This window comes from Lutjanus erythropterus, chromosome 14 (assembly GCF_056507025.1).
Source record: "Lutjanus erythropterus isolate fLutEry1 chromosome 14, fLutEry1.hap2, whole genome shotgun sequence".
Classification (NCBI taxonomy): Eukaryota; Metazoa; Chordata; class Actinopteri; order Lutjaniformes; family Lutjanidae; genus Lutjanus; species Lutjanus erythropterus.
In genome coordinates, this window is record NC_139330.1 from 9,787,189 (window position 1) to 9,804,392 (window position 17,204).

The 17,204-nt window shown below is 42.4% G+C and overlaps 1 protein-coding gene across 1 annotated transcript; it reads left to right on the forward strand.

Moving 5' to 3' along the window:
- The first annotated feature begins 8,534 nt into the window (after positions 1–8,534).
- On the forward strand, positions 8,535–15,926 carry LOC146315193 (opsin-5-like). Its single transcript, XM_084735733.1, has 6 exons — positions 8,535–8,758; positions 10,102–10,307; positions 13,502–13,601; positions 14,536–14,640; positions 14,948–15,171; positions 15,327–15,926. Exons 1-6 carry the CDS (start codon positions 8,620–8,622, stop codon positions 15,801–15,803), a joined length of 1,251 nt encoding a protein of 416 aa, XP_084591859.1. The 5' UTR covers positions 8,535–8,619; the 3' UTR covers positions 15,804–15,926.
- Positions 15,927–17,204: the final 1,278 nt, after the last annotated feature.

Below are 17,204 nucleotides of genomic sequence, written 5' to 3' on the forward strand. Positions count from 1 at the left end.
TCATTTATTCAATCGGTATGAAAAAGACGTGCAAAAACAGCAAGTTTTGGTTTACATGGGGATTCTTTGCCTGGCACAATGAAATCCTACCCTGAGAACCAGACGAATCTGCAAGTTTATGTTCCATTTGCTCTTGCAGATACATCTGATGACCCTCCAGTTCAGACAGATTCCCACACATTTTTTGGGTATAAAGTCTCCGTTCCTAATTGAGGTCTGAGTCCTAGTTTCATCTTCTTCTTTATCTCTGTGCCAGCAGTAGCTCAGTCCATAAGGACTTGGCTCGGGTACCAGAGGGTGATTGGTTCAAGCATAGACCGCAATACGGAGTCTGGACTGGTAGCACGGAGACGTGCCGGTTCACCTGCTGGGCATTGCTCTCACTGCTGTTGGCAGCCTCATCACCATTCCTACTAAATGAATGTCTACGTATTTGTCATCTTCATCTAGACTTTCTAAATGTAGGGGGTTTAAAGAAAAAACTCATTTGCCAAACCAACCCAAAGTCTTTCGGATCAGTGAGGAGAATGGAACTCCATACCTATGGTGTAGCTGCGTACCCTACACCATGCCCTAAACTGTAGCCTGACGTGCACCTCCCCAGAAATGCAACTACATGTCACAGCAACACAGAGCGCAACAGCTGTGATTCAACGGTTGTACTCACCGCCTCCTTCACCATCTTGTCTCTTTTCTGGATTGCAGTGCAGTAAGACTAACTGTTGTTTGACATCTATTAGCTCCAACTCCAACTTACTTTTGGTCGCCATTGTTACAAGTATAGGAAGAAGGAAAAAGTTCATCACAGCAGCATAGAGATCCCACTGCCAACTAGTGGTTTGGCAGTGTAATTGCAGAGCGACACAGGCACACCAGCATGCAGGTATAAATGTTGACAATGGCGTAGGCCCTTTGTGTAACCCTTTCTGTAATCCCCAAACGATCAGTAGACAGCGAGATCTCTGATTTTCTGGAATTGCAAGACTACTTTCCTTCAGACTGAGTCAGGCGCATACTGCCACAGAAATAGGAGATCCTCTCACCTAACTCCTGACTTCATAATGCATGAGGTTGATCCAGTAGGTCTAGTAGTGCATTAACATTTCTATCATGTTCTACATCCTCTAAAGATAGAGCTACATTTGTTTGTAGTAATTGATAACCAGAGGCTTTAAAGGAGCCTTGAAGGGGCCACATTCACCCAGTGGTCAGCAGGTCAGTTTAAAAGTAATTGTGTTTCTTTCTTAATTAGGCTGAAACAGGCATGTGTCATGGGTCAGTACTTGTAGTGAGAGTGTCATCTTTAAACATGACAAGTTTTTGCTGCAGGAGAGGGTAATTGTGCGGCCCACTAACCTGCCACACACGGGTCAACTCACCGACCCTGACGGAGCTTCAGGACAGCTGAGAACATCTCCGTCGTTAACGGGGTCACGCTTTCTTAAGGTGATTTGAAATGCTTGTTTGATGTGACTTTGATCCTGACTGACAGTTTCAAGCTTGTTTACTCCTTCCTACCATCGACCCATGTCTTGCAACACATCAGGCTGGGGGACAGGTGGGCTTCCATAGAGATGTTCAGTGTGATAGGGTGTCAGTTCATTAGGCTCCTGCAGCTGTAGCTCCTCAGAGAAGCCAGGTCACTAATCTCCTAAATCCCAAGGAGGTATCCAGGGTCTAGTGTTTCACTCTGCCCAAGGAGGCTGGAGAGTTAACCGTACTCTCTCTGCTGTGCCAAGCAGGGCTGCCAGCTACTCCAGGTAAGCTTTAGTGGAAGCTAAGGATACAGTCTGTCAGACATCAAACACTTGGCCAGGCAGAAAGGGTATCAATTAAAGATCCCTGGGCTACATTCTCACTACTACGTTTTTGTTTTAAAACAGCGCTTTAAAATGAAAATGATCTTCGTCGGGATGGGCGTTTTGGCACAGTTTCAGGAGTAATTTCTGCTCACACTAACACGTCTGAAAACACATACTTCTCTAAAGGAAGCATGCAAATACCAAGACGACAGGACAAAAATGATGAAACAAGGAAACATCTGCTCTTCATATAATCCTCCAGGACAAAAGGTATTTTTTGACAATGGCATTAAGTTATTTTTTTTTCATCATTGTATTTTTTATGTTTGTTTGTGGCTGAAAACACTGACAACAGACTAACTAAATTTAGCAGCTAACATAGATTAGCCACACTATCAGCAAGCTAACCAAAGAAATGAATCAATTATTCACACATGCATGAACTGGGAATACAGTGAGCATGCTAACTTTGTAAATAGGTGCTAGCTCTGTTAGCTGTGTTGTGGTGTCCACACTGCAGCAGTCAGTGGCTCAAAACAGCTGGAAACAGACTCCGTAAGATGCAAGATTAAAAAGCGGATGAAAGTCTGTTTAGAACTTGGCATCCAAAGACATGAACTTTAAGAAGAGCATTAAAACTGAAGCGGTCAAGCAACTGTCAGCCTCACAGTGTCTGTAGAAGAATTGGGGAATGACATGTCATGACTGATAAGACCTGATCAGTGAGTGCATGTGAGGCAGCAGCATTTCCAAATTTCCATGTTAAGTGTGCTAAAATGCCAGGGTAGCGTGCATACTAAGTGTAAATGTAGCTAAACATATGCATTTTAAAATGAAAACATAGTAGCATGCATGTTGCCTTGGAAATCTCTGAAGGTGTTAGCGTGTGCCTTAAGCTCTCCTTTGGAAACGATCCACGATTTCTGCATCTGATTGTCTCCATATCCCGACAGGATGTAGACTTTTATTTGCAGATTTACATTTCCACATCCACATTTTGGCCAAATATCCCCTCATGTCAAAACTGATGTGCAGACCCCTTCGGGAATGGCGCGTATTCAACCCTCAAAAAGACCTACTTACATAAGTTACCTGCTTAAACAAACAGACTCTGGAGGAGAAATTGCAAACTGGACCCAGTGCCTAAATAAATGTTTGCATGTGGTTCAGGGCCAAAGATCTCGAGCCACAAAACCAATCCACATTGCTCCTTAGACTCGACACAGACGCTGTGTTCACTTGCTTTTAAAAGCATACTGAACCATTCATCTATTCTTTTCCTGTGGGGTTTATTATGTGGTATTATGCAAAAAGTATTTCAGAAAACAGTGCAGCCCCTTTCTCCTGAATATAACAGTTGCAGATAAGGCCGGTAAAACAAAGTGTTCTTTTCCTGTGTTGAAGTTCAGCAGAACAGCAAAACAAAAGCTCTGTAACACCATGCACTTGTTTGCAGTCATTTAGTAATTATTTTTTAAGCAGTAAACTCAGCTGCTTGCAGGCTTGCCTCGTCAGGGCAGAGAGCTGTGTTAGTGCAGGGAGAGGAGGAAAAACAGTCCAGTCTTTGTACCTGTGGTAAAGTCACTGCATTAACTGTGGGCTCCGCAGGAATTTCAGAAAGCTGTGACTTACGAGGAGCCTGAGATGTACCGTGAATCTCTGGAGTTGGGTGTAGATGTCACCAATATTAATATGTCATCCAAATGATATCAGCAGACCCAGTTACTCAAAAGGAGTGAAGACGTTCCTGCGAACTTCTCGTGTGCAACACCGTGCATGCAGAGTGTCAGTGTATCATCAGCCTTTGGTGAAATAACAACAAAATGAGCCAACTTCTGCGAAGCGATAGTACACTCTCAGAAATAAAGGTGCTAACTGGAACCAGAAAGGATTTGTTGGCTTGCCCCCACAGGGGATTTCAAAAATCCTTGAAGAACTCTTTCTTCTCATTTATTGGATGAAAGGGGTTATTAATGGAACTGTTTCTTTAAAAAAAAAAAAAAAAGGGTTCTTCAGAAGGAAATGGTTCTCAGCCCTTCATCAGGAATCCTTTTGGAACTTGTATTTCTCTGAAGAGATTCAAACCCGTTGAGAGGGAGGTGTGAACATGCTGTGGGCAGGCAGCAGAGGTTTATGGGGTTTTGTTACTGGACGTATACAGTCTTCACCTGTAAGCCAGCTGGATGTTGCTTTAAATGAGTCGTCCCGTTTCTGGAAAGAAGCATTATTTTTTTTATTAATTTAAAATGTTGTCTTCACATCTAATCAAATTATCTTTCTACCAATGTAAAGCTGATTCGATAGGCTTAAGTTTAGAGGTCAGCCATTATGAAGGCCATATATAAAGAAGGCCTGGTTTTGACAAACCTCCTTAAACAAACTTTGACACAGATTTCTTCTATTCTATATCGGTCGAAATCTTGTGTCTTTAAATAGCTGTGAACTAAAAGGACATATAGAAAGATTTACTGCTGTGAAGGACATACTTTACCAATATCATGCTCAGATTGACCCAAAAAATGACAGGCAAGCCATTTACCTCCATACTGTGTGTGGAGCCTTCATACAAGCAGTCCCTGTGTGTCTCGTTTAGTGACAGGCAGAGAGAAAGTGTGTGGACCTCTTTAAGCAGATCCTGTATTGGTCTCTTGACCTGGTGTATGTCCTCTGTGAAGAGAGGCTTTGTTGCCCTCAGACAGCTCGTAGCCCTTAACACACACCTTCATAATAGTATCTGTGTCTGTGATTTTCCATTTGGAAAATTGTGAGCTTTTAACCTCACATCCCAGACTTCGCTCTACACAGAGAGAGGGAGAGTAATCATCATAAGCCTAATGATACAGTGGCCCACTGTGGCTGCACTGTGATCGCCAAGCTTCGCACACGTGCCAAAGCATACAGGCGAGAGTTAAGCTAATCTTGATGTCTTCCTGTAACGTGCTAACACCTGAGTATTGTACAGTGTGCAGTGCATGTCACTGCTTTGTGCTTAGTTTAGCAATCCACACATGGCGATTGAAGCCCCTGGAGCCCCCATGTTTGGAAAAAACACAGCAAAAGTGCCCTTTTGGATGGCCTATGCTAAATAGAGCAGGATAAATGCCCTATTATGTCCTCCGATGTCCAAGACAATGTGATAAAGTGCACTCTAGGCTGCCTATCTACTGGAGAAACAATGGTAAAGTGTCCCCTATTGTGTCTTTAGAGGTGAAAACATGATAATGTACCCTCTAAGTGCTCTTCCAGTGGAGAAAATCTGATGAAGTGCCCTCTTAAGTGCCTTCTAGTGGAGAAAACGTGATAATTGTCACTGTTGGGCAGAAACAGAAAGTTAGTTGCTCTTTTTAATACATGTCAATGGTTAAACATTTTTAAGTGCAACAGACATAAAGGGAGACAAATTGCATAAATGCATAAACGCATAAGGGAGCACAGAGCATGAATGTCTGGACGACTACAAGGACAGACTATTCCAAGATCCTGCCTTTACACACTTGTTTCGCGTCAGCTGTTTACAGTCACAGTCAGTTATTGTTGTCCTTAGCACCTGCTGAATGCAGGTCCTTCCTTGGCCTTTCACCTGTTAGCTTAGCAGCAGTGTAATCTCAGTAGCAGCTGTCCTCACCACTGACGGCACGACTGACAAGCACTGCTCGCTTGCTGTCAGACACTCTAATCTCCTCACTTTCACCGTAAGAGGATAGCATTCATAACTTTTGTAGGTGAGCAGATCATTCATGAAAATTACGTTAACAATAATGCCACGACTTCCCATTACAAACACTTGTCATGCAGTAAAGACCAGCACCTTAAAGGGATCATTCTGATTGGGGTTGTATGAAAAGTTTGGAGAACTGTGCTGTGAGTATCAGCACAGACGTTGAACAATGAACTGCTGTGGAAGAAGTCAGCAACAAAAGTTTATGTGATATTTAAAATATTTTCACTGCTATTCATCAGACAGCCTTTTCTCCGCTATAATAAATCATACTGGAATTTAGTGGAATCAGCTAGTCTGTTCTCATTAACTTAATGTACCAACCAAACTCCATAGGTGAGATCAGTCATTTTACTGTGCAGAACACAGGAGTTGTTTACCTCTGCCTCGATTTCTTAGGTTGTTTGTGTTACTGTGTGACTTTGGTGAATCCAAACTAACCTTTAAAAGCACCAGAGCCACAGAATAACACAAACAAACTAACAGATTGAGGCAGTGGTAGACCAGCAACTCTTGAGTTCCACATTGTAAAATTACTTATTTTGCCTATGGAGTTTGGTTTGTGCAGAGAGTGTGATACTTGGCTTATATGGCAGCAGTTTCTGGTCAGAAAAAGGCTGATTGTTTGCAAAGAAAAGTGGTGAAAATATTCTAAATATAGTGTACACTTAAACTGATATTGATTTCTTTAGGTGGAACTTTTATTTAAGTGGCTAAAATACCTTTTGTTGCTGACCCCGTCCACAGCAGCTCATTGCTTAGCTCCTGTGCCGGTGCTCCTCTCTGCTCCTCCAAACTGTAGTGTGCCATCTACTGTAGCTAATACACTGACTATTGATAAGTACCTCATGGAAACCCAATTCAAATAATCTGCATGATCCCTTTAACATCTGGCACTATCGGCTATGAGGTTTTTGCACGATGCCTCCCACAGCCATTATCACATTATGCACTATAACCAGAAGACTTGTACCACAGAGGCATCAGAGAACCTGTCTGTCTCTCTGGGCTGCACACACAGGGATCACTGCAGAGCTGAAGCTGTGTCGTGTGGCGTCTTTGGGTGAAGGCGGGGGTGAGCGATGATGACTGGGCTCAGTGTTCGCTGCTGGACGGGTGACAGTTGGGGTCAGAGGTTCACTTTCCCCTCAGCTCCGTCACTCTCTCCGGGACTGGCTTTCAGGAGGCTCAAAGAAAGGGTTTGATGAGGAGGACTCGGAAGCACCAAGGCATCTGGCATCTGGCATCGGCGGCGGCGGCGGCCCTTCCCTCCACATCCTGAGGGCCAGCAGAGCTGCTCTGTGGCGGCCAGAGGAGGGAAACAAGGTGCACACTGTGATCTAAACACAGACTGAGGGGGGCGGTTCAGGTTACCCCTTTGCTAGGTGTTTGCCACAGAGACGCTCACTGTGAAGAGAAGGGAGGAGGAGGGGAGATGTTGTGCAATTGTGAGTTTATACAGAACAAAGGGATCTTAATGAATAAAATTGGAGCAGCATGTGTTAGAGAGAAATCCCCAAACTCTCTCCTTATAAACTGCTTGTTTCTGACTGTAACACTGCAAATCATATGGAAGAGTTCCAGATGCGCTCACACTGACATCAGAGCTCAGTAAATTTGTCAGAACACACATTCGCTCACACTAACTTAATTATACTTAATATGATACTTCTGGCATCGGTGTACATTTAGATGGTTGTGCTTTACATTTTAGCTAAGTGCAGTCACATCCAAAGGACTAAAGTCATAACCTGCATGCCCCTTTTCTAAATGGAAGTGATTAGTGAAAACTAGAACATGTCTCTGGAGAGGAGGTGCCCCTTCAGAGTCATTGGTGCACAACTTATGTGCAATGTACAGGGGATTTTTTTTTGAGTGGTTGGGATGATGTAAATTGTTGCCAGACGATATACAGTACAGCTTGTTAACTAACACAGCCATACACTGCCTCCATAATCAGACCATTGACAGGAAATAAAGATGGATGGCATGTCTCCACTTTCTTCAACTGCACAAAAATGAAGCCAAGGCTGATATTAGGCTGATATTAAATTGACTCGTCAATTTGTTGTGCTCCTTTTCTAAATTCAGAGAAACTGTCAACTCAGTGGAGGGGGTGAATTTGAAGATCCAGATGCAGGCGACTTATTTTCTGCACAGATTGGAAATCCAAGGGGAAAATCAATGAAGCTAACTTCCAGGCTGGCCTACAAATACACAGCATCCCTGCAGCACTCTGTTTCTTGGCAAAGAAACAACTGATAGGAAATGTTGCTATCTTTGGACAGAGCTAGGCTAGCTGCTTTCAGTCTTTGTGCTAAGCTAAGCTACCTACATCTGTCTCTAACCTCAAGTATTAATATTTAATTAGTTGGTAATAAACTAGGCTAAGCTTGAGTGAATTTGGACATTTCATATGCCATAAATGATGGATTGTGCACGATGGACAGAATTATTTAGTTGAAAAGAATGTTTTCATTTGTGCTCTTGATTACTTAACAATCCTGAGAGTGTTACAAATGGTTTTGGCTGAAAGCTGTACACTGCATACTTAAATCCTTGATGTCTCGGAGGGAAAGTTCAACATCCAACTCCTGAGTTGGCTGCTAAACAAGATTGCATTCACATAAAACATTCTTGGAAAACCGCCGAAGGGAAATAAATGATTAACAGATATGAACAATTGCAAAGGAGGCAGTTTGTAACTTTGTAAATTGTTGCACTGGTGTACGTTTGGACTCTGCTGAGGGCCTTGAGGTGTCTTTGTGTGTGATTAGTCTTAACACTTCAATTAATTTAAGCTAAAATAAACCCCTCCAAAAATTACTCGTGGAGTAGCTGACTAGACATTTCCCTGTTGGCCAGGATTTCCACCCAAAATCTCCAGCTACTTAGTTGTTAAGAAATAGATAGGATTACAAGTGCAATCATTTGGACAGTGAGTGGTGAGGAATTAGTGAGTGCATCTAAGCTGGATTTAAAATGAACTGACTGGTCGTCCCTACTGGCGTAACACAACAGTGTCTACTGAGAGCAGAAGAGAGCAGAGCTACTGTCGAGGACAGCACGGATTCATGCCTTGGCATCGAAACGCAGGCCATGGAAATAACGCTGAAGGGTTTTCCTCTGAAGGTGGTGAATATACCATGGAGGAATAATAACCTCAGTACTCTGCATACAGACGTCCCTCTGTCCGAACAGGGGGAGACGATCATTGGAGTCTACCTATTAGTGCTGGGTAAGTCAGCCACTATATACTGGAATATAATGTTGCAGGGTTTTATTTCTATACAATAGCTACTTTGGGTTTGAAATATTGTAGTAGGGTAAATTAATGTCCATAAAATGGCATCTATGACAATGACTTCCATAAAAAAAAAAACTCTGTAATTATTTTGTCCTTTAAATGTCTCACCAGCAAGACGGACACACATTATTCAAGTGTCAACAACAAGAACAACTGTTGTTTCCAAAGGCCAGTCCACTGCTGACACAGACTGTTTGTGTGGTTGACACAGTTTGTCTGCTGGTCAACTTGTAAGTCGAGGGATTTTGTGTAACGCAGAGACTGAGTTATAAAAAGACGAGGCTTTCCAACACCGTTATCTAACTTGAGAGTAAAATTATTTATCTCCTCTATTCTCCCTGCTATTCTGGTCTCTGTTCTATAATTATTAAATCTTAATTAGAAGTGTAGCAGTCAACACAAAGACAGAGGTCAGGAAGTAGGAGCGCAATGATGCAACACCATCCCAAGTGCAACCAATGAGGTAACAATGAGATAAGCGATAGTTGGGGCTAGAAGAGAACCTCAGACCTGCGAAATATCTGGTGAGAGTGATTATTTTGAAGTTTGTACAACATCACAGTGAAGAAACAACGCGTGCAAATCTTGCAAGAGTTTCGCAAATCAAGGGTTCCCTTCTAAACATGGCAGAGGAAAAGTGTTTCAGAGTTTCTTTAACTCTACAACACAACATTAAAAGCAGACCACAGCCTCGCTAGTAAAAGTAATGAATGGCGAAATGTCAACAGTCAGACCTGGCCACAAGATTTGTGAATCATAGAGTTTATGAACTTAGCTAAAGCCAAAGCTAAAGTTTGTATAGCCGTTTGTATACCAGCAGACAGGACGGGTAGCGCAGTGCTTTTTCCTCTCTGTACGCGACCTCAAGATGACCCCGGGACAAATTTCTTATCATTTCTCTACTGTAGTATTCTCTACTCTAACCATCTCTACCATGTTATGCTCTACTTTACTCCACCATTCAGCACCATGTGCTTTTCTACTATAAACACGAGTACAGTGGGTCGTAGTAATGTGAAACACATCATTTTAAAGTTTATTATAGTCGAGGAAAAAAGTGTATAGTATAATGTTTCAGTGTCCTATAGTATAGTTTATACCATACTATAGTATACTACACTGTGCAGTATATATACTGCAAAGTAATACAATAAACACATAAGTTTGTGTACTCTAATCTAATACACAATACTCCACACAAATCCCAGAAAACTACTACTATGTGTGGTTGACTAGATATAGACTAAATATAGTGTATGTTTGTCTCTCTGCAGGATGGCTGTCCTGGTTTGGAAACAGTTTAGTGATGTTTGTCCTGTACAGACAGCGCGCCTCGCTCCAGCCTACAGATTTCCTCACTTTAAATCTCGCCATCTCTGACGCCAGCATCTCTGTGTTCGGCTACTCCAGAGGGATCCTAGAAATATTCAATATCCTAAAGGATGATGGATATCTGATCACCTGGATCTGGACCTGCCAGGTAAAAACCACACCATGACAATACTGTGCTTGATTGACCAAATCTTAAATTGTGGTGTAATTTGCAGCGTTAACAATTAGTCAAACAGCCTGAATGTGATGACTGTGCGTTAAAAAAAGATGTGTGTAAATCGGCTCGCTCGAGCCAATCCCAATTAATGAAGTACATTAAAGGAATCTTTGGAAGTCTTACAGTACAGTGAGTATGCGTGTGAGTGTGTGTGTCTATGTGCAAGGGATTATGCTAGTAGCCATGTGGGCTGGAGGTTAAATCTGTAATGAGATTACCCCTGTGGAGGCCTTTAAATGGGGGAAACTCTTTGACCAGCATGGCCTGTCACCTGTCAACAACCAGGAAACAGGAAACAAATAAGAACAGCAGGGGGGACACTTGTTGCGTAATTTGAACAACCTGCTTTAGCAAGTGTTTCATATTAAATTTAAAGACGAGATCCTGTGTATAATTTCTAAGATGTACCTTTCATTTCTATGTTTTCTTCCCCCCGCAGCCTCAGCTTGAAATGAAATAGTTGTCATACTTTAGCTTGGAATTCATCCAGGGTATTTTTCTTGCTCAAGGCTAGCTGAGGTGGAAACGGTGATATCTGTACTAGAGCGAGTGAACGAAAACAAGCTGGTGTAACCAGAACACTTTAGAGCGTAAACCCCAAAATCTGAGCACTGTAAACAGAGGTCTGCTGCTCTCAGGCCTCGGTGCAGCCACCGAGATGACCTCATCTCTCAGACATCCGATCTCAGACATCCGATCTCAGGTTTTCAGGTGAAGGAGAAATATTGGGACAGCAGTACGCCCCTCTCAGTTCACCTTCCCCTGAGAGAGGTGGGCTGAGACGGCGAGCGTCAGAAGTAAATAAGGGAAAAGTAAGAAGTGACAGAAATAGAGGAGGGAAGGAGCAGGATGGTGAAGGAGACAGGCATGTGAGAAGCATTAGCAGATTACTGCATGGAGCATGATGGGGCATGAACGTGTGCAAGCCGGGCCAGATCCCTGTGTTTTGCACCCTATGGGACAGGATTTTATTGAATGTGATAGAGCTTTATGGAGCTCTTTGATGCTGCAAAGGGGAATACAGAGAAAGGGTTGTCAAAGTAGTGTATGTGGTGTACAAAAATTCTTGCTTTATGATCCAGAATGCATCTTTTCTTGTGAGAGCAGAGGTAAGAGAAGCCATCATCTTAATGCACCTGGTCCTTAATTCTCATGGAAGCAAAAAATATACAGTAGTCCCGCGCTGAGTCAAAATGATAGCGGTCCAGACGTTGGCAGTCCGGTCACTGGACGAATGTGAGGGTGAAAAAAAACGTGATGACTGGCAGTAATAGGATTAGGACCAAGGAAGATCAAGAAAGTAATCAGTGAGAGACCTTAAGTGATCCATGTCACCTGGAAGTGGCACAGCAGGGTGCCGGGTGTTGCACAGTTGGATCCAGACTGAAACACAGTAGCTTAATTCCCTTTAACAAGAGCTGTGATTAAAAGATCATCTTCCAAAACAATGAACTGAATGCTTAAAAGCTCCATGATTTAACTAATTTGGCTGAAATTGGACTTTTTTTTTTCACCAGATTTTTTTATGCCTCTGTGCTGGTGACAGCCGTGGCAGGGGACATTATGTTTTTGGGTTTTCCTTTCATCCATCCATTCTTGTGAACGCAATATCTCAAAAACACTTGGACAGAATTTCCTCAAATTCGGCACAAATGTCCACTTGGACCGATTCGATTTTGGCAGCCAGAGGTCACTGTCACATCATGTCCATCCCATTCTTGTAAATTCTGTATCTCAAGAATGCTGTAACCCCGTAATACCATTTGAAGATCCAAGATCAAGGTCACTGTGACTTAACGTCCGGCCCCATTGTCGTGTGTGCGATATTTCAGGAAAACCTGGATGTAGTTTCCTCAAATTTGGCACAAACATCCACCTGGTCTCGAGGATGAACTGATTAGATTTTTGTGGTCGAAGGACAAATATCAGGATCACGGTGACCTCATGTCCGTCCCATTCTTTGAATTCGGCAAATAATTTTGATTTGATTTGATTTTAATTAGAATTTTGAGGTCAAACTTCACTGAGACCTAACAAAGTGTATTTTCGGTCATAAATTAGGAATTCAAGCGCTAATTATGACAAAACTGTCACACAAATGTCCGATAGGTTGCAGTAATGATGTGATGACATTTTATATCCAAAAGGTCAAAGGTCCCCCTCACTGTCATAATGTTCAGCTCCCTATCAGTCCTCTGTGCTCCTTTATAAAAACATAACACACATTGTGTGGTCTTCCTCTAAGCTTCGACAGTTTGGGCTTTGGATTGAGAATATTCTTGGAAAAGTTTTATTACAGTATATTTCTTTATCACCGGTGATCACAGTGCTGGGGGACTTGACTGATCTGAGGGGATGAAGGGTTTCATGAGCCTGAACTGTTACAGCTGCATCTAAGTGGAATCATGAGGATCTGCCCCCTCTGTATTTCTCAGTGGATTAATAAGGTTAATTCATTTCCTATGTCTTTAATTTGCAGGGTGGACGATCGGTCACTATGTGGGAGGGAGAGGATGTGTATATGTGTGTTTTACATTGCAAATTAAAGATGTAATATCTCACGGCACTTGTTTAATCCTATGTTATGTTTTGTTGTCCTTTGCTGTGTTCTGGTATCTTATTTATATGTCACTGTGAAGACAGGATGTTTTTCACTGTTATAACTTCCATTTTGCCAGAAAATTCACTTAATACCTTTTAATAAATTTCTTCAAAATCATCACTGCATTCAGGAGTTTGGACCGACATGGATATAAAGTTTAACTGGACTGGTTGGTGGAGGTATACAACCACAAGACAGTAATTCTAGCTGTGGAAATCAAGGTAATAATCTATTAAGAGCTGTAATGAAAGTTTCCGTTTTAATTTCCCAATGCTGATCCTGCAAGTTAAAAAGCTTGCAGTTCACATCAGAGGAAGTGCCCCAGGTCTGGAGCATATTGGCAAAAAAGGCAGGAAGAGTGTCTCTATCTGATAAAATCAAAAGGAAAACAAACACAACAGACGAAGGTCTGGAACAATTAGTCAGGCAGTGGATCTACGCCCCGAGGCTTCAATGATGACTCCAAGACATTTTAACAATGTGATGTCATGATTCACCAACCCCTCGCTCTGTTCACTTCCAGGTAGACGGTTTCTTCACCTTGCTCTTCGGGCTCGCAAGCATCAACACCCTGACAGTTATCAGCGTCACCAGATACATCAAGGGATGTCACCCAAACAAAGGTCAGACCTCACCTTCCTGAACTCAAGTTAGAGGACATAAAGAAAGCGTCAGACCAGCGTCTCTGCCTGCCTCACATTCCAGCAGCTCTTATCTAACAGAAAAGCATGTTTTTCAGTGCTTATTACCGACTTCAGCTGTGTAAATTACTACCACTTTTCCCCAACAATTTCATTTACATTTCACCAACATGTCATTAAGTTAATTTGAGGTGACATTTTCTATTTTCGGGCATAACTGGTGCTGAAGAATGTCTTAATTATATAGAAATAAGGCTGAGCCTCTCTTGTCAGTGTGGTTTAAGGGTTTTTACTATGTTTGTTCATAAAACACAAGCAATATAAACCTGTGTGGGTTTTGTTTACATTGGTGGTAAATGTGGGATATAATCAACTGTATTATAGCTGCAACTACTGCCAACAGGCACAGGTATTGATCTAAATCAGAAAATAAAAAATGCAACACGATTTTATTTCCAAATGCAATTCACCTAGACCAGTAAAATGTATGTAAACCAGTTGTGCAGGAAATCCAAGCAACAGTCAGCAGAGACAGTATGCATCGCTAATCATTACTTATCGTATAATATTGACATAAGATATGTGAGTGCTGCTCAGAAATAAAATAGGCTGATTGATTTTCTTTCTCCTCCTGAATACAAAGCTATGTGTACTTTGTCAACAGAGGTTCTTTTCAGTTTCAATGTTTGCAGAGGCTGTTAATAAAAGAAAAGACCTCATTGTTCAATAAATGTCACAATCCTGACCTTCATAACATGTCAAGAATGCTGCATCTTTAAGTGCCTCTCACTTTTTCTGTCCCGTGTTTGCCAAAGTCATAACATTTAACCTTTTCAAAACTGCAAACCAGCTGTTCCAGATTGTGGGAATATGATGTTGCGCTCACGCTACGTTTCCTTGTTGCGTGTGTTCACAGCTTACTGTATCAGCGTGAACACCATCGCTGTATCGCTCATCTGCATTTGGACTGGAGCGATGTTTTGGTCCGTCGCTCCACTGCTGGGCTGGGGCAGCTACACAGGTCTGTTCTCACACACTAACCTAACAAAAGGAATATAAAACTTTATTTTAAAGGGACAGTCCACCCCCAAATTATCTGTAGTGCCTTTTATCCATCTGGATACTTCAGTGTGAGTTTTGGAGATATCAGGTGTAGAGATGTCTGCCTGCTTGTCTAGACATCTCTGCAGCCGATATCTCCTCACCACTGCAACTCGCACCAGAACACTGAAGATAAGATGACAAATATGTATTTTTCATTTTGGGGGTGAAGTGACCCTTTTAAAAGCCTCGATCTGAATTCTGTGTCCCGTGTTCCTCACTGGTAGATCGAGGTTATGGCACCTGCGAGGTGGACTGGTCCAAAGCCAATTACTCCACCATCTACAAGTCCTACATCATCTCCATCCTCATCTTCTGCTTCTTCATCCCGGTGATGATCATGCTCTTCTCCTACGTCTCCATCATCAACACAGTGAAAAACACTAATGCCATGTCAGCTGATGGCTTCCTCACCGCCCGTCAAAGGAAGGTGGAGAGAGATGTCACAAGGGTAGGAAAATCGACAAAAAGTTTTTACAGGAAAAGACTTGATTGGAAAACTAAACCAGGACTCTTTACAGCTCTATTTTTAAGCACCCCGTCTGTAATAAACCTCCTCTCACGTTATTCCAGTCCTGACAATTGTTCCCTCATGTTCCTCTCTAGATTTCCATTGTGATCTGCACGGCTTTCATCCTGGCCTGGTCTCCATATGCCGTGGTGTCTATGTGGTCAGCCTGGGGCTTCCATGTGCCAAGCACCACCAGCATCATCACCCGTCTCTTTGCCAAGTCTGCCAGCTTCTACAACCCGCTCATCTACTTCGGCATGAGCTCCAAGTTCCGCAAGGACGTGGCCGTGCTGCTGCCGTGCACACGAGAGCGCAGGGAGGGGGTGCGTCTGCAGCACTTTAAAGAAATCAAACCCAAGGCGGAGGCCCCGCCCCCGCCGCCACCTGAATCACTTCCCGTCCAGAAACTGCAGGCGAAATACACGGCGGAAGAGCTGAAGCAATCCAATCCTGACAGCGACTCAGGGGTGAACAGCCCTCCTGAGACTCCTCCGTCTGACACGCAGGAGGTGTTCCACATTAACGTGCCCTCGCACATTGAGACATCAGAGTACTGGTGTGACAGGCTCTGAAGACTTTACTTGAACCAATGCTTGAATTAAAAAGGGGAGATTGAGAGTATTTTTGTATTTTTTGGTCTTACCCGTGTTAATATATGTGTAAGCAATGTTAATAAATTATTTTGTGAATCTGGAGTGGGATTTCACACCCTTTCATTTCCATTTTCTGTTTCGCAGAGGCTTTTTTTTAACGATCACTCAATCAAAATTGGAAAAACAGCAACATATATCGTGGAGCGATCCATAACTGATTTGCCTGAATCTTCCCAGAATACCTCCAGCCAGTCAGTAATGTAGCGAGGCAAGAGATGCACGATAACATCTGGAAACACTGAACTGTCCTCGACTTAACTGAAGCATGTGATGGCACAAAATTCTGCCATTTCCCCCTGTTGTCCCCGAGGGATCCCATTATACACTGTAAAACATCATACAGGAATTTAGTGGACTCAACTTATCTTTTATTGCTAATTTAACATTAATATGTACGTTTTAAAACTCTTAAGTTAAAGGTAGAATAAATAGGATTTGTCAGAGCTGTTTGTAAACACACCAGAAAGATCAAGGACAAATACTGACATTTTGGTTTGGTAAAGCATACCTACTTGTGACTTGCAAAGCAATGATTTGTGGTGCTTTCAATTTACCACAGAGGTGGGAAGTCAGAGCTTGGAATGACATCACACCCAGTACATCAAGTCAGAAAAAAAAAAGGTTTGATAACAACACTTTCCACGGTATTTGGGTCATGCAAACACTGTAGCAACATGTGCACAGTCAGCAGTGCGTGTACGACTTAATTTACCATTTAATGAGACACAAGACACAACAGCTTTTACTACATTACTGGGCGGAGCCAGCTTATTGGGTTTTGAGGTCGGGTTGGTGAGGTTCCTCTTGACTTTTCAAGTCAGAAATCTGACTTTGGGGGGTGTTCCAGTTAAAAATTCAAACTGGGAACTGAAATTCTGACTTCTCAGTTCATACAGAACGCACCTTTGGTCCCACCTCTGCTGTCAAGTATCATCTTTCTATAGAAATGTGTTATCTCCAATCATCAAAGCATCATCACGTCAGTCAACCAAAATAAGTTTAAAGAAAGCAGGGAGGCTTTATTTTTACATAAAACTGTGAAAACTCTTCATCTGCTCCAAAGGGTGTGGTGAATTAGGAAAACTTTTCTCTGTTGACAAGCTTTCAAACTAATGGCAGCGTTGAAAGAGAAATGAGCAACCCTGAAATAGCACCTGAGCTTTTTTTTTTTTTCTCAAGCAACATCAACGGGCAATTATCTACTTCAGCCTTGAAAGTTTAATCCAAGAAAAGAAAAAAAAAAGTTCCCGAGGTGGTTTCTGAAAAGACCATAATCACACGCACAATGAGCTCTTTTACAGCAGAACTTAAGACCTCTAA

Bases quoted from the DNA above. Each gene is read 5' to 3' on its own strand.
- LOC146315193 (XM_084735733.1), top strand. From the start codon at position 8,620: ATGGAAATAACGCTGAAGGGTTTTCCTCTGAAGGTGGTGAATATACCA. The intron at 10,308-13,501 runs GTAAAAACCACA...GTTCACTTCCAG, and splicing joins CCTGGATCTGGACCTGCCAG to GTAGACGGTTTCTTCACCTT. The intron at 13,602-14,535 runs GTCAGACCTCAC...GTGTGTTCACAG, and splicing joins GGGATGTCACCCAAACAAAG to CTTACTGTATCAGCGTGAAC.